The following is a 21,579-nucleotide window of genomic DNA, read 5'->3' on the forward strand; positions in this document are numbered from 1 at the left end:
GTCTTCAAAACTTGGAGAACGTACCTCAACATGTGAATTGTACACATCATGGCAGGATTCCTCAACTAATGGGGCTAGATTTGATGGAGAAGGTGATGGATTTGAGCTAAACCTCCAAAGCTAAAATGATCAAATTGTAGTTCAACAAATATCTCTATTGTATGAGCTTTAACAAATGAGTTAAAATAACTAAACATGTGATTAATGTGCTCATCTTTCCATAGTTGCCACTTTTTATATCGAATACCATTTGGTCCAATATCAATTGGCATCCTATAGAATATTTTTGAAACTTGTGTGTTGTTTCCCTCATACTTCTCCAATATTCGACTTTTCAATTGTAGCAAAGTAATCGATGGACGGATAACCAATCAAGCTTGATTGTCACTACAAAAATCTCTCCCTCCACCATGTTTACAATCTCACCATGATAATATATAAAGACATAAATATAACCCTTTGTCATCTCACTACAATTTTCAAACTCAATCTGAAATTTTGTCAAAAATAATTGTGCAAAGTCAAGAGTTGTATACATTGATTTATATCGAATGTATTAAAGTTGACATATGTTTAGGATAGAAATATATTAAAATCGACTTTTGTTTTAAGTAAAAATCTATTAAAATTGACTTCTGTTTTAAATAAAAATATATTAAAATCGACTTCTATTTATAAAAAAAGAAAAAAAAATATAAACAGAAGTCAATTACAATAGACTTCAACGTTACCGTACATCAAATTGTGAAGGAAAGTTGATTTGAATTGACTTCTTTGTATGCATAAATTTTAAAATGGTAGCAAGTTGATTCAAATCCTTTTATTTAAGTTACGTGCAAAAATTACAAGAAAATCGGTTAAAATTGATTTCTATTAAAACAAAATCAGGACATATATGTAAACAAATCCGAAAAGTGGCATTTATGTAATATTAGCCATAAATTAATTTATTTAAGTAAAAAAACCTAAATATGATTTCTTAAGGTATAAATATTTTATAAATATCATTATATTTTCATAAAAGTATATATAGTTAAATACGTCACAAATTATATAATTAATTAAGACTTTAACATAACATACTGTGGGAAGATATAATTTGAATCCTATGAATGTTGAGGAACACTATGCAATGAGTCTTGTGTGAGGCAAGCAAGGTCGTTTGGATGAGAAGGAATTGGAGTCTCATAACTTTATATTGCAAGACTGATAAGAGACGTAAAAGTTTATAAAGACTCGTAATAAACCATAAGAGACTTGGTATGAGTGGTTGAGACAGTCATTATTTGCATAGAAATAATGAGGTTGCGGAAACTACAATTTGGTTTAAAAAGTTATAATTTGGTACAAATGTCAGATGTTGAGTGTTCAGTTTCTACAATTTATCATAAACCCCTTTGCTCTTACTTAGTAATTTTAGTTTTCAGAGGTATTATGGTATATAATGTAACCATGGTCTTCATTGAAAGGTTACCAAAGTCAAATGGTAAGGACACCATTTGAGTGATATAGATAAGCTCAATTTATATGCACATTTCATTGCACTTGCTCATCCATTTTCAACTTCACTTCTAACCCAACGCTTCTTGAAAGAAATTTATAAACTTCATTAAGCCCCATCGAATATAATTAGTGATAAAAATTCATTGTTCACTAAGTAGGTTTTGATTAACTTTCCTACATTAGTTGAATGTTAGTTAAAACCTTTCCTCTACTTATCATCCTTAATTTGATGGGTAGAGTGAGGTCCTTAATTGATGCCTAGAACATTATTTAAGGTAAATGGTCCAATGACTTCCTTTAGCAGAATGTTGGTACATCCCCACCTTCCACTCTTTATATGGGCAGCCACAACCCTTGCACATTCCCTACATTCTACAATCTTGTTCAGTTGATACAATTGATAGAAGTTTTGCAGCCAGAGAAGGATAGATGCAAAAATTAAAATATCATTTGGAGAAGGCAATTCAACGCATGAAAACATTGACTGACAGAAGAAGAACAAATGAAGAATTAAAAAATTAGGAAACTAAGTCATGCTTAAGCTACAGTCATGTTGCCAACAGTATCAACACCTTAAAAGTTTTATAAAAATTAGCCCCATCGAATATAATTAGTGATAGAAATTCACTCATGTTTAAAAAAATTAGCCCCAAGATATTTTGGTCTATTTGAGGTTATTCAACTTGTTGGCAATGTTGCTTACACTCTTAGGCTGCCTCCAGAATGCAGAATTCATCCTACATTTCATGTCTCATTACGTAAACTGTATAAAGACCCCACCATCCCCCTTACATAATTGCCTGCTCAATGGGGTAGTTTAGAAATACCACGTGAGCCTAAGAAGATAGTGGATCACAGAACCGTACAAAGGGGTCAGAGCAATCACTAAAGTGCTCATATAATGACATGGAAAATGGCTAAAGAACCAGCTACATAGGAGGTCTGGTATGAATTACAAAGAAAGTTTCCAGAATTTGTTAAAACACAGCACCCTTGAGGACAAGGGTGATCTAAAGGGGGAGTGTTGATACATAGTTGTTTTAGAATAGGGGCATATATGAAAATAAGTGCATTACCAAAATCAGTTGGGGGTTTTGAAATGTATAAATAGATGTTTCTATAATTGAAGGTATCTCTTGTCTATTCTGAATCTTTTTCTCTTCTATCAATTCTTTCTATTCTTCTTAATTTCTCCATTCTAACAACTTACTTCGTTGTATATAATATTGAATATCTCAGACTAAGAGAAATGAAAAAGGGATATCATATCAGAGATAGTACAGATGTGTCAAATAATTATTTGTCATTGTATTGCCACTAAGTACACAGAATCTTTAAATATTGGTGACTAAAGATATTGCCACTAACACACAAGCTGAGTTACAAAGGCTCATTAGCTATCCACCTAGTGAACATGGCGAAACCTTCATCAGGCTTGTACTCGGGAGCTGTATGTCCTGAACCCTGCAATTAATTACAAAAGAATCAAATTTTGGCAACGCCCTAAAGAAAATATGTCACCATATTATGTATTTTCTTTAAAAAGAAAGAAAAGAGCACTACTGGTTAACAAATTGAATGCCCTTACCTTCACAGTTGCAAATGTCATTTTATTCGAGTAAGCCCTTGTGTATCTGCAAGGAAGGAAAATTATCACAAAGATTTGGATACATGCTGTCTTAGGATGTTCTTGTAAGGAAATGTGAGATATAAAAAATAAATAATGGTATAATAGGATTGAAAGTTTTGGATTTCTTCTTAGTTTATAGTGAGTGGAAAACAAGAATAAGGTGTATCTCCTTTTCTAATATTAATCTTTTCCCTGTACTATATAGAATATACTAATAAAGATTGTTTTCAAGGTATCCCTTACCCAATGATGTTTCCTCTATTTTCTCTATACACAGAAATCCTGGAATCAAGCTCATGGTCCCATATGCTTAAAGGGACCCAAACTTTTCCCACTAAGAACAGTATACATGATGGTGTAGAAGCAATGGTCGGATTCTGAGATTCTCTTTGGGGGTTTGACATGTAAAACAAGTTTTGTTTTCTTTTTCTGGATAAGCAAAAACATGTAAAACAAGTCAAATTAATTTATCAAAGCTATAAGTTTCATGCCTACCCTGCAACTTGGCCATTTAAAAACCATGGTCTCCAATCGTCCACAATGGAGTAGTTTAGAGCCCTTATCCATGCTTGAGTCGATGTGAAAGGAACAACAAGGTCATGATCCCCACTGTAATAAAACACCAATTCCCATAAAATTCACTGAAGATAAGTAAATAATAATAGCCTAAATCGAGTTAACTTTTCACAAAGAATAAAATGAATTAACCTTCTACCTTAAGTTAAATTTTACTTATACTCCATTTTTTCAGGTCATAATTTGATTTTAACTTATAAGGGAAATTTTATTCATTTTACCTCCTTATTTTCTTTTCTACAAGTGCTTATTTAAGAGTTTATTCAAATTGAGCTTAAATCTTCACCTGTATATTAAGGAACGATAGCCTTTTGCACTGAGATTTACATGAAACTCAAAGCTACTCTGGATCTGATGGTCAAAATCAGTAGTGTAACATCGTTCCCATTTGTCTATAGTTCCCTGCAGCACATTGAGCTAAGTACATTAATATGTATGATATCCACTAACTACTAAGGCTTCTTGGTCTATGTTTGACTCAAATTTAAAGTAGAACTATTTAGAACTAAACATAGACCTGATGTGAAGCCACATTAACCAATCCATGAAATAAAATGAAGTACATATTATATCAAACCTCTCGAATATGCAGCGCCTTGCGAACACTCTCATCATTGGCCCATTGAGTGGCAAGGAAAAAACTATAAATCTACAATAATGTAAAATGAGGAAAAATCAACTTGAAACATTATGGACAAAACATGTGACTGCCTACATGAGGTATGCAAAATTACTTGGCATTTTATGTCTGGTATTCTGAGATAAGAATTAAGAGAGGCCATCGACTTCTGAGTCAGAGATCTCCTCCACAAAGCCGAATCATCTTTGCAATAGATATCCAAAATGAAGAACTTATTAATTCCTGAAAGGCACTGAAGATAAGAAATAACAGTTTACCAATAAGGTGAGTATACTCAACGGATCTGAACAACAAGAGTAGAAGGGATTATCATAATAAAATTGGGATAGCCATTACTTGCCTCATCAAAGTAGTCGAGATCTCTAAGACAAATTTCATTTGAGGTATCTATATCTATATACTCTCCTTTACAATTTCTCTGTAGTAACTGTCCATAGATGGTAGATGATTAAGAATCGTTGTCTTTTCATTTTAAAATTGGTTTAAATGAACATCACATAAATTGCTGATATGATTCCACTGAAATATAAATAATAACCAAATATTTTCATGCAAAATTTGAATACCAACATATCAACATTATGTACTAACACAAGAAAATACAATGTAGTAGCTATTATGAAGTAAAAAAGTAATATTCTTACAGCATAGAGTTCATCAGAAATAAGTCCCATTCCATGAGCATAGGGGATTTGATAATTTTTTTCTCTCCGGGTTGTTATGGGGTTCCCTAGCAGATATCCCTGAATATATTAAAACCAATTAAGGCTTTATAGTCCATATAACAAGAGAGTACTTGTTAGCATTAAAATTTCTAAAAGTTGAAAAACCTTATTCGTTTTGGAGTTTTGAATATTGGACTCCAAAACCCACTTTCTTGATTTTTCTTTTGTCAGTAAGTATTGAAAGCATAGACAGAGAAATTGAATCAAACCTGGAGATTTATCCATGGTTGGAGACCTATTTCATTTCCTGTTAATCAAGGAAATTGAAGAATAACAGTTAGCTTTATCATAATTATGTGGATGTTAAACCTTTTATATGTTAGTTACGTGTAGAATGATCTAGTCTGTTTGATTCTATGAAAAAGTCTTGGAGAAACCAATGTTTAAATTTGAGAATTATATTTGATGCTTTTCTGATAGTTATTATATTTTAGAGGATGTGAGAAGAAATCAAATTTTCAGTTAAAACTGAAGATTAAGTTAAACATTAATTTATGGCAACATAGCTAAGTATGAAAAAGAAATAAAATTCTGAAAATCATTGTTTGATAATTAATATACAAGTGACTCACACACGTGAGGACATAAAAACATTAATGCAAAATTTATTAAATTAAAAGTAACGTAAAATTATTTTCTTTTACTATTTATCTGCAAAATGAATAGAATGAGGGAAGACAAAGGCACAAGTTCACAAGCTAATTGTAAGTTGTTAATCATTCGCTAATCCAAATATATGTAAACTATATACAAAAAATAATTTCCATGCATGTTCTTGCTTTTCAAACTTACAACAAGCAATTACTTTTGAAAGGAGTCAAATTTTGTAAGCTTAGGCAGTATGAACTAGTGTGAAAAGTCAATTTCGACTCCTTTTAGTTTTCTTTCTATTAAGTTTATAAGGGGAGAGAGAAAATCAGAAATGAAGATGAGGGAGTAATTAAGTAATTGATATGGATACAGTGAGTGAACAAGTTATATAAATACACGTAATCTCAATTGAAATTTTTGTTATGCTAATTTGCAGATATACTTAAAATGATCACAAAACAATGTTTGCTACATTGTCATGATAAATTATAAAGACATTAGTTATTACTTGAATACTTCATTCATCTTATAAATTGAGACAGTTAAAATTTCTTACCGATTGAAATTTCATGAGCAATAGCAGGGCCAGGAATGCCAGAGTATGAATCAGCTCCAACGTAAAATTCATTTGAAAGAAATTCTGGGTGATCAATCAGCCACTACAAAGATTATAAAATATGCAGCTTAATAACAAAATGATCAAATTTAAATAGCTTGTTTTAAGCTTTGGTTATGAGACAAAGAAATTAGAAAACTTGGCATGAAATATGATGACAGTGACGTGATCACATGCATAGTGCCTGTACCTTCCTAATAAATTGATAGGAATGGTGAACTAAATTCCAGTCATTTCTTTGAGCTCTGACATTTTTCGCATAGGAGAAGCCAGTTCCAAAAGGTAAATCTACAAAAATAATGCTACAAGCCTGACCAAAGAAATCAATAACATTAGTAGCACCACATCACCCTCCAACAACAAAATAATCAAAAGAAACATATAAAAAGAACAGGTATTACTAATTATAGAGTTATCTCAACACAAATTACACACATATAACAACCACACGCTTAATATAACTATTAATTAATTATAAATTTTGTGTTAACTTTAACAAATGAAATCAAAGTGAAATTCTAGAGGACAAATTCTATAATTAATACCTTGGTCCAGGACTGTGGCCTCAAGACCAAATTTGGCAAGCTCCCGTCATACTCCTCAATTTTAAATGCAAATGGACCTATTTACATCCAATTGATGACAAAAGTCATTTGGTGAAAGTTGTTGAGTGAATCACTTTCAGAAGGATCATCAGTAGTGAAAGGCTAAACCAAAAATAGAAAAATCACAACATTGGTGTCCACATTTTGCTGCAGAATGATTCTGCAAGAGGCAAATTTATGCCAAACTGGCTACAATATTGTTCTATCTTTTCAATTATTACCTTATCTCTACAACCTTCTTAAATATTTTACATACTTATCATTAATGAGAGAGAAATGATAATGGAGGTCACATTAAGAATAATCTTAATATAAGTAAGAATTTTAATTGCATTTCCTAATTTGAGTGCTATTTCTAATGGATAAAAATGAGTAGTATTCCTTTTTCTACCTTCCTACGAGAGCTTTAAGAATAAATTCCTGAAATTGACCTCATACGAGTAGTATACAGTTTGGTGTCATAGAAGGGAAATACAACCTAAATCTATTGCTTTTATAGAAACTATATTAGAAGCATAACTCCAAATCTTTCTACCCTTTTTTCCCCTATAATCTTCCTAATTATTAAATAAAAAACTATTAAATGTTTTTCATGTTTTCAAGATAATAGATTCATATACTTTTTCATGTAATATTTATTTTATTTAATAGCAGGAGGTCTGTTGAGAAGATAATAAATGCATATACTTTCTCAATAATATTCTCCTATAAATATAGCAGAATATTATTGAAAACTGAAAACAGAAAGTTGGTGCCTCAACATTACCTATTTGAAAAGCAAGGCCAGAAAATGAAGAGCAACCGGGGCCCCCAGTTAGCCAAAGCATAAGAGGGTCTTTCTCAGGGTCCTTCTCTGACTTAATAAAGTAGTAGAAGACTTGCATATCATCATCTGACTCTCCCAACCCCACATACCTGTGAAACATGCACATAACTTAATACAACAATAGTCCTCACAACACAACAGCATCTATCTCCTTCGCATGTCTCACTTAAAAAGTAACACATGACAAACAAAGGGTGAAGAACAAAAAACCTTAAGTTGCCCAACAAAATTCAAATCTTGAAACCAAAAGAGGGAAAATGCTGTTGCTTACCCAGTTTCAAGTTCAAAGGGAAGAGGCCCTTGTAAGCCAGGAAGCAGTTCTACCTTGTGAGAAGTTTCAAGCTGAGATGATATCTGTGGAAAAAGTGCAAGACCAAGTAGAAGAGGAAAGAAAACATAGCAACATAGATTAGAAAACATGTTCATCCTCGGAGACCGAAGTTTCTTCTTGTGAAGTTTCAGAAAGCGGTGAATTGTGATCTTTGAAAAATAATTGTATTTGATTGTCACTTTTCAGAATTAAGTTAATAAAGTTGCCTTTTCAGAGATAAAGAATGTAATTTCTATACTAAAGGGAGAATTTACATTAAAATTGTTTTCAACATAAATAATAGTATTACTTTAAATTTAATTTTAAGAAAACTAATTTTATAAATAAAAAAAATCAAGTGTTGAAATTACGGTTTATAAAAAAGCCATAATGATTGCACTTGTCAGCGGTTACGTAATGAACAAGCCTGGCCATGTGTTCCAGGCAGTAATAAGATATGACTGGAAATTTCAATCTGATATATATATAATAACGCGTGGATATGGTTATTAAAAATAAACAAATACTTTTATTTTGATTATAACTATGTATTTATTAGATCCAGTTAGATGGCACATTTAATTTATCTTTTAAACTCAATTGGAATATTATTTAATATAATCAATTATTACCTTTAAATTTTTATCGGTAAGTTAATTTAAATTGATTAACTAAGTTACTTAAAATCGATATCCTTAAAATTTAATTATATAAATAAATGCGAAAAATGTGAGCCAATAAGTTTGAGTGAATATCTATAACTTGTGTGGGATTCATAATTTATAAATATCCATTCTCAACTATATTTAAATTGACCAAAATAAAATGGAAAAAAATAGAATTAAGGACTTGTTTGTTTTTATTTTTATTTTTAAAAATTATATTTTAATATTATTTTCAAAATTATATTTTAATATTATTTTCAAAATTATATTTTAATATTATTTTCAAAATTATTTTTAAGAAGAACGTGAAATAAAACTTTTTTGTTAGTTTAGTTTTTAAAACCGTTTTTAAGATGAGAAAAAAAAAAAAAACTTGTTTGATAATTTTTTTAAAATAAGTTTTAAAAATAAAAAAATATGTTTAGTTTTATTTACTTTTTTATATTTGGAATTTTAAATTATATATATATATATATTTGATATTTACTTTTAGTATTTTTTTTATTTCTTTAAATATATTTTTTATATTTAAAATAAAATATTGAATTGAAAAATTATTAAAACATCAAAATTTAATTAATATTAAACTGAAAGTTATTCTTATTTATAAGATAATACTAATAATTTATACAAAGCTTAATAAATTACAAAATAAAAATTAATATTAAACTAAAAATAATGATTAATTTTAAAAATAAAATAATTTTTAATAAATAAATATAAATATTATTAATAGTTAATATTACAAAGAAAAACAAGTGAATAATACTGATATACTAAAATAAGTGAATATATCTATATATATATATATATATATATATATATATATATATATTAAATTTTTTTAATTATTTTAAAAATATATATAAAAATCAAACACAAAACACTTTAAAGGCTATTTTTATTTTAAAAAATGAAAATATTTTTTTAAAATAAATTTTAAAAACTTAAGTTGACAAATAATTTTTAATTATTTTCTATTATTAAAAATAAAAACTACCTTTAAAAAGGAAAATTAACGGATTTTAAGTTTAATAATTTTATTTTTTTTATTCTATTGAATATATTTATTTTTCTCATTTAAATTTGAAAACATGGATCGAACAACTTCTATAAAGATATGGATCTTAATACCATTTTTTTTTTTTACTTACTAACAGAATTGAAATATTATTATATATTATAAAATATTCAAGCAGAATGCAGATAGACGATAATTTTATGTTATTTTATTTCTTTTATTTTATTTTAACAACCATTCAATTCCAAAATTAAGGATAAAGTACATCCACTAAAACAAACTTTAAATTATGTTAAATTTATTATTGACAATTTTTTACATGACGCTCATTTACCTAATATTATTGTCATAGTTCAAAATTAGATTCATGTTATTTAGTTTGGCCACTTTATTTTAAAATAAACACACAAAATAATTAATTATTTTAAATAAATAATCTCATAAATCTATTAAAAATTTGATAAAAAATTTTCTATAATTTTATTACATCAGAAAATATTACAACTTGTTAAAATTTATTTGTAAAGTAACAATACTTAATGAGACTTAAAATCTATATAATATCAATATTAAAACATTTGTTATATAACCAAAATAAATAGATCTAACTCCTTAAAAATTATAGAAAGACTAAATTATAAGTAGTAAAAGATGTTTTAAGCATGGTAACATTCATAGTTTATTTTTTAATTTGTGTCATAAATCATAACAAAAGAAAGCAAATAGAGTAAATGTTTTTATTTTTATGATTTAAAAAATTAAGGAAAAGTCAAACTCACATTTCCATTATTTAATTTATGAAAGCTTGAACGTATTCAAATTTTTAAAGAAAATATTATCTTAGAATTTAAATTTGTAAATAGAGTGAAAACTAAAATTTTCATTTCAAGAATTTTACTTAATTCATGATATATACAAATGAACTTGCAACGCAACAACACTGTTTTCTATTAGGGTAAATTTCAAAGAAAATAGATGTAGTCTATAGTTAAATAATTAACTATCAATATTACAAATACACTTCAAATTAATATTTACAAACAGACTTGTCAAAGTATTATAAATTTAAATTTGTAAATATATATATATTTCTTACAGTCTCACTAAGAATATGCTTCTAGGTCTGGTCAATCATCTTTAATTTTTTTCAAAATTTATTTCCTGAAAATAGTTAGGAAGGGTGAATATTCTTCGCCCCACTAAATTTCTTATTTGACAAAATAATTAAATGATATTGAAAATATTATCTAATACAATTTAATATACATTAGTTAATAATAACTCAGATTATACAAATGATTATCACAATAAAGCACACACACTAAATCAATCAATTTGTAATATTCATAACATAAATTTTTACACTGATCAATATTTCATAATACATATATTATATATAATACATGTGTCCTAATCGCACTCGTCGATATATTACAACACATATATTGTAACATCCTAGATTTTCAGTTGCATATTTCTTATTTTCAAAATGAAGAGATTTCCAAAAAAAAAAAATCTTTAAAAAAATTACCTTTTAAAAAAAATCAGAGAGAATGTTCCTTTTAGCCCAGGAGAATATTCTTTTTAACTCAAGCAAAAATTTTTCGCTCAAGTGAGGATGGATCAAATTTTTCTAATTGTATTTTTGCTCAAGCAAAAATTCACAACAGAAAAGTGTAACTCTAGGGCTTGTTTTCGCTAAAGTGAAAATACTTTCGCTCAAGTGAAAGTATCAGCAGAAAAGTAGTAATCTTTGTCTGGTTTTCTCTTCTCAAGCAAGAATAGCCTCGCTCAAGCGAGAATTCGCGTGAAAAGTGAGTATTTAAGTGATTTTGGGCTTCTAAAACCCTATATCTCTAAGTAGGAAACCCTTCTCCTCTCTTTCTTTATTCTTCCACTTCTCTTTCTCAAATAAAACTCTCATAAACTTTGAATCTCTTCCGAATTTGAGCTCTAACGTTCTTTCTTCTTGATCCCAAGAAGAACTTAGTATTGGATGATACCTTCGTTAAAGCGCATTTTTCGCTAGATTTCGCGAAGAATGTAGTCTAAGAGACTCATTTCCAAGTAAGAGGAATTGATCCCAAACCCTAACTCCAATTTATACGTTTTGCTTAAAATTTAGATTCTCTTGCTTAGGATGGCAAATCCCTAATGTTTTCTTAACAATTACAGTGTAAAAATGGATTTCAAGTATGCAAACCCTAACTCCAATTTTTAAGAATGAGTTTTTAACAAGATTTTCATAAATGTGTTATTCAATATATATGAATATGTGTTGGGTAAAAGGGATAAACCTTAGGATAAATTATTTTTATAAAGATTGAGAGAGTGTAATTTTTGGTAATATATTTCTAAATTGATTTGTGTGTTGTGAAATTGATTGATGAATAGTGTTTGACTATTTTTGAATGATAAAATCTATTCTTAGTGAAAAGTAATGAAAGGAATTAGTGTGAACTTGATTGCATGTGAAAGGAAATTATTATCAAAGAGAATCAATGTAAATGATTGATTGATGATTTAACTGTGCATGAATGACATAGTATGGTAAATTTTTATTATGAAGAGAAAAAAAAAGAGTGAAAATTGTACTATCATGAGAAAAATGATGAAAAGAAATGAATATGAATATTTGAGAAGTGTTGAGGAAATATATGTCATGAAAAATGACTAAAATATGTATAGATAGTTACAGAGATACGTTAAGAGTATAGAATATGGAGACAATTTAGGAAATATGGGGGAAACATTGGATGATAAATGACATTCGCTTATGTATACTCAATTTATTGATTGCGAATGCATTACATGGCCTCACACTCGTTTTCTGATTAAACTCCTGACTATACTTTTGTTAAGAGGCCCTCTATTGTATATGTTGTATCCATATGCAAGGGCGGCTAACTGGCAACTAGCTATACTTATAAAAGACCTCAAAGGATCATAAAGGCAATGATTGTGAATTGTGAGATGTGTGATTATAATAGATGAGTCATAACGGATTGATTAGTGTGATTATAATACAGGTACTATAACACATCGATGATGTATCATAATTCATTGATTAACATGGTTATAACAAACTTATTATAATATGTTGATCTATGAAATGAATAAAGTGTTATGGAGTCAAGGATTGAATGATTGAATTTGATTATGTGTGAAATGTTGTGTATGGAGGTGATTGTTATGATCCTTGATATGTTGTAGGATCATTAATATAGTGCATGAGCTAGTACTATTTTGACATGTATTCTGTATTAAATAATGTTCTATGTATTACTTGACTCATTTATGAGATAAAGCATTTAGTGGGGCAGGAGATACTCACTCTTATGAATTATTTTACAGGAAATGAAATTGAAGAATAAATGAAGGTTGATCCGTTCTATGATCATATCCTCAGTGGAGTTATAGGGAAGACTGCTCTGCTAAGACTCAGATTAATTTTGAAAATTGTAACAATTCTAATTTAGTTTTCATTCAAAGTTGACAAGAATATGTAACCATTTTCATATTATTTAGTCTAAATTTATAATATTTTGATAACTTTTTGTTGTAAATGATAATTTGAAGTGTAATTGTAATTTTGATTGTTAGCTATTTTTTTTTTTAATTTATAGTTTTCATTCAATTTTAGATAGAAACTAACTTTGCCTAAAGATTGTGTTGTTCATTTATTTTTTTCCTTATATGCATGTAATACGAATTAAGTATAATGTCAAGTTGTGAATTTTAGTTTTTACTCTATTTATATATTTAAAATTTTGAAAACTATTTCTTGTAGTAGTTCAAATACCTTTGAGTTTTCATAAACTAAATAAAAGAAACATAAGTCTACTTTTTCTTCAATTCTTTAAGTTATAAATATAAAGAAATTCACTTCATTTCTCTTCTTCATTATAAATTATTATCTATATGGAATAAGAAATTAAGGATGTTACATATGTCGTAACAACACCAACGATATGTTACAACACATATATTATAATCACACAATTTCTACACTATATCACATCCATCACACTTTCACAATCATTACCCCTTGGGATTCCTTGAGATCTTCTATATGTATAGATAGTTGTTGGATAGCTGCTGCAACACAGATATAACGTGTGCCAACCTGATCCCTTTTAGCAAAAGTGTGCTAAAAAATTTAGGTCAGGAAATGAGAATGTGGCTTATGGTGCTTTTAATCTCATTAATTATGTTCAATCGAAAGCATTAACAACTCTCATTTTCTCCAGATTTCCAAAATCGCATATATCTTCCATACCCTAGTGTATCTTTGTGACTATCTATACATATTCTCAGTGTAACATCCTAAATTTTTAGTCTTAAACTACTTTTTCTATTTGTACAAACTTGGCATAAAATAAAAATTTTCGTATATGACAAGCTTTGTTAGATAAAAATATCTTTTTGCGAATGAGGTTATTTACAAAGTCTACAAACATGCGGTATTTATTAAATAGCAATGAATAAAAGTCATAATTAATCAAAAATAATTTTCTACAAATATTGGTGCAAAACTTGCATTTATACATATTTCATACAATAATTTACAAATTGTTTGTCAAAATATGTTAGACTCAAAATAATAATTACATAACCAAAATAGATAAAGTCTCAGAGCAGTCTCAAAATATATCTCAATACTAAGAACCTGATGCTAGTCATTCCATGCCAGCTTTGTATGTCCTCTAAATCCTTAGAATCAAGATCATCATTTGATCCAAGATATAAATCTCAAGTCGGCCGCAACCTCAACACCTCTAATTCGCTTAGCGGTAAATCGGGTCGGCCTTCCAAGATGATCGTGATTATAGTATGTAAATAGATATGTGAAAGCTGCAGGGGTCCTAATTGTGTCTCTATAGATATAAATACATAGAGTGTGATGTATTCTACTTACATGGAAATTAAGGGGAATATTATAAAATAGATCTATCTCTAACATAATAATGTTCCTAGGTACATCATCAACATGGACAACAAACTTAAAATAACAGATTCTCTGGTACTCATTAAATACATAATTAAGTCTATTATGTACAGAACTGTCTATTAGCCTAATCCTTTCCTGAGGCGTCGTCATCCCTATTTCTTGAAAATATTAGTAAGGATGAGCGTCTATTCTATCATTCAAAAATCATTACATCATACAAATCACAATTATAATACAAGGAAAACACATTCATTTCCACAACCAATTCACATTGCAAACATAAATACATGCACAATTCAATAATTTCCTTCTCCACTCATAAAATCATACTTAGTAAAACACTTCCAAACTAAATCCAACTTACTCAGACCTTTAGAATATAATTTCAATATATCACATCACTTATACCAACATCATACTTTATCACATTCACAATATGCTCTTATACATACCTCAACATATAATCTACTCATTTCAATTCATAAGTACATTATTATATTTCATCATAACATCTCATATAAACATGTTTCACATGATCACACTGCAGTCACTTAACATGTTCCATAACACTCCAGAATACCAAGAAATATCCATGAGAAATGAAAAATATGATAACTGATCAGAGAAAACAAATTTTTATCTAGAGAAACTTACTTCAACGTCCAAGTTCAGATTTGATGAGTTATTGGAGTTTGAAAGAGTTTTATCTAAGAGAAAGAAGTGAGAGTTCAGAGAAAACGGAAAGGGAATGTGAGGTTTGTAATGAAAATAAAATTTGTAACGCCCCAAGTTTTGTAAATTATGATTATTAGTATGAATATATGAGTTGCTATTTGAATGTGTATTTGATGTATATGATGATATGAAGATATGTGTATATGTGCGATGACGTGGACATGTATGAATATGTGTATATGAGCATGATGTGGTAGTTATTGGGTGATGTGGGTGATGAAATGATTTGATTGTGATTGGATTGTAATGGAAATTTGTGTGAAATGCAATGTAATTGATATTGAGTATGATGTGTGGTGAAATGGTAATAAAATTTGTATGGTTGGTTACAATGTGGTTGAAAATGTGTGAACATGCCATTGGTTGATAATGGATAATGTGAAATGATTGAAAATACGTATGAATGGCATAATGGTTGTTTTTGAGTATGTTAAAAAAACTATGAATGGTTCAGCGATATACTAGAGATGCAGAAGATGGGGCAGAAGAAATACCTTGGGGAAGAGAGAACTTAGGCACTTAGCCCATTTCAGCCCAACCAGTCATGCATACACACACACACACACACATACATATTTATAACATATATATAAAAGTACACACATGAATATACCTTTAGATTTATATAAATACAATAAATAATATTACCGAAATTTGGGACGTTACACCAATGTTGGATTATCAATACTGATTCGGATTGGTGGATTTGATGGAGTAATCTTACTTTAATTACTTGCTTCTCTTTCGATTGGTGGATTGGTGAACTTCTGCTTAGATTTTTTTCATAAATAGATAGGAAAAAAATAAAAATATATGTGTTTTTGTGCATGCAATAATGTTGGGCAATAGATTAGTGTTCGGACTTGAAAAGAAAAAAAATGATCTAGCAACTTTATATTCAACAAGAACATTTAAATCTGGATTCTTGAAAATCAATATACATATATATATATATATATATATATATATGTTCGTCAATTAAATTCTACCTATTTTCTATTATTAACATGACATAATTTTGTGTGTTTCAATTGAAACAATCTTTTGATTACAATAAAAATTCCTATTTTACAATACTATTGCGATGTTATTATTTTTTCCTTTTCTTTTTGTTATTAAAAATTTGTTAAAGAGATAAATATATATTGTATTAATAAGTTATCATGATTTTATAAAAAGATAAATAAATAAATTTTACTTCAAAAGTAAAAAAAAAATTAAATAAAAATATTGATTATAATCTTTTTAACGTTTGTTTTTTAAGAAGTAAAATGAATAAATAACTTTTTATGAAATAATTAATAATTACAATATATAGATCACTCTATCATTCGCATGTTATACAATTAAACACCTAAATCTTTTGTGATGAATAAACAAGTTTATTTCAAAATAGTTTTTTTTTTCAAATAAATGACTTCAATTTTCCTTATACTTTGGCACACTCTAATTCACACAACACTTCATATTACGATTTATAGACTACTCTATCATTCTTATGTTATATAGTCATAATGGTATCAATTTAGTTACATTATCTAACATCTTTCAAAGTTTTTTTTCTTTTAAGAATTATAATAATTTTTTGAATTTTCTTATTTTAAAATTAAAATGAATTTTTGGAAATCTATAAAGATAATGATTTATAATTTACTCTATCATTCACAAATTATATAATTATAAAACTAAAGTTGTTTATCCTATTTCTTTTTAAATAATATCTCTCTTTAAATCATTTTAACATCTTCAAAAAGGTCTTTCTCTTAATACCTTTTAAAAAGGACTTTTATTTCAGAACTACGTAGCTCTGATTTCCTTAGAGCGCTAAGGAATACGTACAAGTAGGGATCAAAATCTGTTGGGTCCAATTATTTTAATTTTTTTCTCTTCCCATTATTTAAAAAAAAACAAATAAAATATCAAATTTAGGATGAAAAGAAACTTTATTTTTATACAATTTAGGATAACTATTTTTACGGACGTTGCGGGATGCTAATACCTTCTACACACGTAATTAGACTCCCAAACTTAGATCTGGTTAGTAGACCCTCTTTTTTTAAAGTTTTCCAAGGTTCTTTAAAAATTCTGGTGACGACTCTTTCAATCTCTCTTTTTTCTCTCTACCATTTCCAATTTTTCCTTTCTTTCCCGTCGTGACCTCAGTTGCGACACATTTAATGGTCAGAGAAGTAATAAATTATAACTTGTTAGATGTAAGTTAAATGAAGGGATTAGATCGAGTGTAAGAGTTTTTAAACTTACACTAGTGTGAGAAGATCTTACCTCTATATATATATATGTGTGTGTGTGGATTGTAAGCAGTAGCATGGATTGAGGAAATACAACTAAGACTAATTATATATATATATATATATATATATATATATATATATATCAAGTAATTTGTGTATATTTATCTTATACTTATTATAAGAATGTATATTACTATGTTACTTATAATATTGTTCTAATATTTATAATACTCATTCATATTGTATTTTACATAGAAAATAACAATTACTATTTTATAATTCTAATAAAGACAATAGTAATAGTATAAACATTGACATTGAATTGCTTAGAAACAATGACGTTTCTGTTTTATGATTTTTTTTAAATTCACATTTTACTTCTATAACCATGATTGTTATTTCATAAGCTCACCATTGTCATTCTCTCTATGTACTGTAGCTACTTCTCATGCTGAAAGGTCTGACTGAGGAAGGCATAAACTTAAGTGCTTTTAGCTTTATTTATTTTGTTAGTTTAGGTCTTAGTAGTGGGTCTAGACTATTTAGCTACAATCTTTAATGATATAATTGTTATTCAAAAACTTGTACTTTTAGCTCATCGCAGAACAACTGTTGTATATATATATATATATATATATATATATATATATATATAAATTTTTGGATTATATGAAAATGTCCTTGGGCTTTGTTATTGTGTTGATTGAGATGTTGAAGTTCAAAATTTGAAAAATTATCTTCTCTATCCTATGCATGCATTATCCCATAAGTGAATAATTGAATTAGGAATGATTATGCAGGATGTTATTGATCCTTTACAAAAAAAGGGTCATGACATAAACACTAAGTGTTCAAAGTGAACACTCCAAAAGTGAAAATACAAGAGAAGCATGCACTTTAACACTTCAAGCGTTCAAAGTTAACACGCGCATCAAAGATAGCTGGATGTTGCCACTTTTAGCACATGAAGTGTTCACTTTAGAGAAGTTTTGGCTTAAGGAAGGTTGCGCGTGTACACTTTAAACGTTTAAAGTGTTAACGCGTATGACAAAACTTTGAAGAACCATTTTAAGAGGAAGGTTCCAAAAGCCTTCTACATGTACACTTTAACCATTCAAAGTGTACACGTCATAAAGGGTGGGAAAATAAATAAATATAAATGCAGTTTAGGAATTGAGGATCTTTTGCCATTTTTTCTTTTCCATTCATTTTCTAATCTTGAGAGAGTCAAAGAGAGAGATCGAGGACGAATACCAAGTTTCACATCTTGAGAAATCAAATTGAAGATTAGATTGAAGATGTTTCTTTGCTTATCTCCTTCTTTTTCTTTTTCTTTCTCTTCTCATGTTGTAATGACTTTCTAAACTTTTGTAGTTATGGATTTATGGATTTGAAAAGGAAGTATTGATTTGATTTTGGATCTGAACTTTGAGTATTTGATTGAATTGAGTAGTTAATTCTGTTAATAAAGTAGTTTTTGGACAAAAATTCAATTGACTAATCAAAGAGAAACTTTTACCAATATAAGTTGGATTTGTTTCTTAGATTTGAATTAACTACCAAGATTAGTGATTTCTTAAGGATAAGTCATCTCAATCTTGCAATCTTATAGTTTCTAATTCCTAATGCAACACTTAATTGAATTACACCTAAGGGATTAGGGTGATTAAGTTGAATGTTCGGGTCATTGAGTTAAGGAATTAACCTTTGACTAATAATTTGTAAAACTGATTGTCAACCAAATCAAATACTTAAATGTTCAAAAAATGATTGAGTTAATACTGAAATTTTGGTGAAGTAATTTCCTAACTCTAATCCATTCATACATCTCATCTCATTACAATTTTTGTAGTTTTGTTTTACTTCAAGTTTACATCTTTCTATACTTGTTATTTTTAATTTTTATATAATACAAACTCTCTAATCAATTGTATGGCTCAACAAAATATTGATTTGTGAAGTGATAATGGAAAAAACCAATTCCTAAAGATGATACTTGGGACTCAACTTTGATTCAAAAAATTTTATAAATTACTACAATCATACTAGTACATTTGTTAGTGAGATTACTTTAGTGCACATACTATGAAAGTAATAATTGTCCTCCTCATGTAACTCCTATTAGCTGCAAATGGGTATACAAAATCAAAAGGAAGGCAGATGGATCAGTGGAAAGGTATAAGGAACGCTTGGTAGCTAAGGGATTCACTCAAATTAAGGGCCTGGATTACATGGAAACTTTCTCTCCTGTGGTCAAGATGATAACAATCAGACTCATTCTTGCTTTGGCACCCATTAAACACTGCATGTTCATCAACTTGATGTTGACAATGTCTTCCTTCATGGTCATTTGAAAGAGGAAGTGTATATGTGTATACCCAAGGGAATATCTTCTTCAAAACCAAGAAAAGTTTGTAGATTGCTCAAGTTTCTCTATGGGCTCAAGCAGGCTAGTCATAGTTGGCATGAGAAACTTACTAAGTTCCTTACACAACTTAGGTTTGTTCAAATAGAATTTGACCATTCTTTGTTTAACAAACACTCTCCATCTTTCATGGCACTATTGGTATATGTAAATGATGTTATTCTAGTTGGAGATAACATTGATGCTTTTGATTCCATCAAGTCTAAACTTCATTAAGCTTTTGGAATCAAGGATTTAGGCATACTGAAATTTTTTCTTAGGCTTAAAATTCATCGCAATGATTAGGGAATCTCAATCAGTCAAAAAAATATTGCCTAGATCTCATAAAGGATGTAGGTCTCTGTGCTTGCAAACCTATCAAGGCCTCTCTAATCCATCATTATGAACCCTAGGCTTCATGCAAGGATCCTTTTTCTTCCATAGAGCCCTATTCAGATCCTCTAGCATATAGAAGACTGGTTGGCAGGTTGATATACCTTACCAATACTAGACCAGACATAATTGTTTCTACACAACAGCTTAGTCAATTTATGCATGCTCCTACATAGGGACACTATACAACTGCCACACAAGTGTTCAGATACCTTAAGCCTAGGCATATTTTTGCCTAGAGATTCATCATTGCAAATACTTGGATAGAATGATTCTAATTGGGCAAGGTATCCAAACAGTCGTAGGTCAGTGTCTAGGTATTGCTTTCAACTTGGGAAGTCTCTAACAAGCTGGAAATCGAAGAAACAGTTCACAGTTTCTAGATCTTCAACAGAAGTTAAATATAGGGGCCATAGGTGATGCTACTTCAGAGTTGCTTTGGCTCACCTGTATCTTACATGATCTCAACATCAAATGTGATAAATCTACTGCCTTATTCTGTGATAGCCAAAGTGCAAGATATTTGGCTACAAATCTAGTGTTCCATGATAGAACAAAGCATCTTGAGATAGATTGCTACTTCATAAGAGAGAAGTTTCTCAATGGTGTATGCAAATTGCTCCCTGTATCATCTAGCAACCAATTGGCTGATATCCTCACTAAGCCTTTGTCTCCTAATACTTTTTCCTCTGCATTATCCAAGCTTGGTATGGTTGATGTCTACCACCCATCAGCTTGTGGGAGGGTAATTGAACCAGCTACTAAGACAATTCAATGGCAAGACAGCTCAGTGCCATATGGAGAATGGTTAATTAGAAAATTAATTGTTCTAGTAATTTTGTTGTGAGTTTTATTTCCCTATGCTGTCTGTAATTAATAGTAACATTATATCAGGCTAGCTATATAAATTTCTGTTGTATTAGTTTCTATGATTTGATTTTTCAATAAACTTCAATCGAACAAGTATATTCAGTTTTCTCTCTGAATCTTTTAGATTGTTATTGAGTTAGAAAGAAAGAACTTTGTGCACAATATTCAGCATTATTGAATTGAAGCCAAAGCAAGGAAAATACCAACATCATGTTGTTTGGGATGGGTGAAAAAGTAAATAGAACACAGTGCACAATGGTACGAAG

General features: G+C 29.0%; 1 protein-coding gene across 3 annotated transcripts; it reads right to left on the bottom strand.

Moving 5' to 3' along the window:
• Positions 1 to 2,701: 2,701 nt before the first annotated feature.
• On the bottom strand, positions 2,702 to 8,268 carry LOC113859228 (serine carboxypeptidase-like 11). Of its 3 annotated transcripts, none has more exons than XM_027492041.1 (14): positions 7,984 to 8,233; positions 7,653 to 7,801; positions 6,827 to 6,903; positions 6,472 to 6,591; positions 6,222 to 6,324; positions 5,284 to 5,321; positions 4,994 to 5,092; positions 4,690 to 4,776; positions 4,444 to 4,581; positions 4,287 to 4,358; positions 3,996 to 4,111; positions 3,629 to 3,742; positions 3,092 to 3,137; positions 2,702 to 2,967 (listed from the first exon to the last, which is right to left on the bottom strand). In XM_027492041.1, the coding sequence occupies exons 1-14, from the start codon at positions 8,136 to 8,138 to the stop codon at positions 2,884 to 2,886; spliced, it is 1,398 nt and encodes a 465-aa protein (XP_027347842.1). In that variant the 5' UTR covers positions 8,139 to 8,233; the 3' UTR covers positions 2,702 to 2,883. The 3 variants fall into 3 exon arrangements, 2 of the variants coding, with proteins under 2 accessions (XP_027347842.1, XP_027347843.1); XR_003503525.1 differs by having other exon boundaries at positions 2,722 to 2,967; positions 3,092 to 3,742; positions 7,984 to 8,187; positions 8,221 to 8,268; XM_027492042.1 differs by having other exon boundaries at positions 2,746 to 2,967; positions 7,653 to 7,820; positions 7,984 to 8,101.
• Between the last annotated feature and the right edge of the window lie 13,311 nt (positions 8,269 to 21,579).

The sequence above is a fragment of the Abrus precatorius genome, unplaced genomic scaffold (genome assembly GCF_003935025.1).
Source record: "Abrus precatorius isolate BTA unplaced genomic scaffold, Abrus_2018 Scaffold2, whole genome shotgun sequence".
NCBI lineage: Eukaryota > Viridiplantae > Streptophyta > Magnoliopsida > Fabales > Fabaceae > Abrus > Abrus precatorius.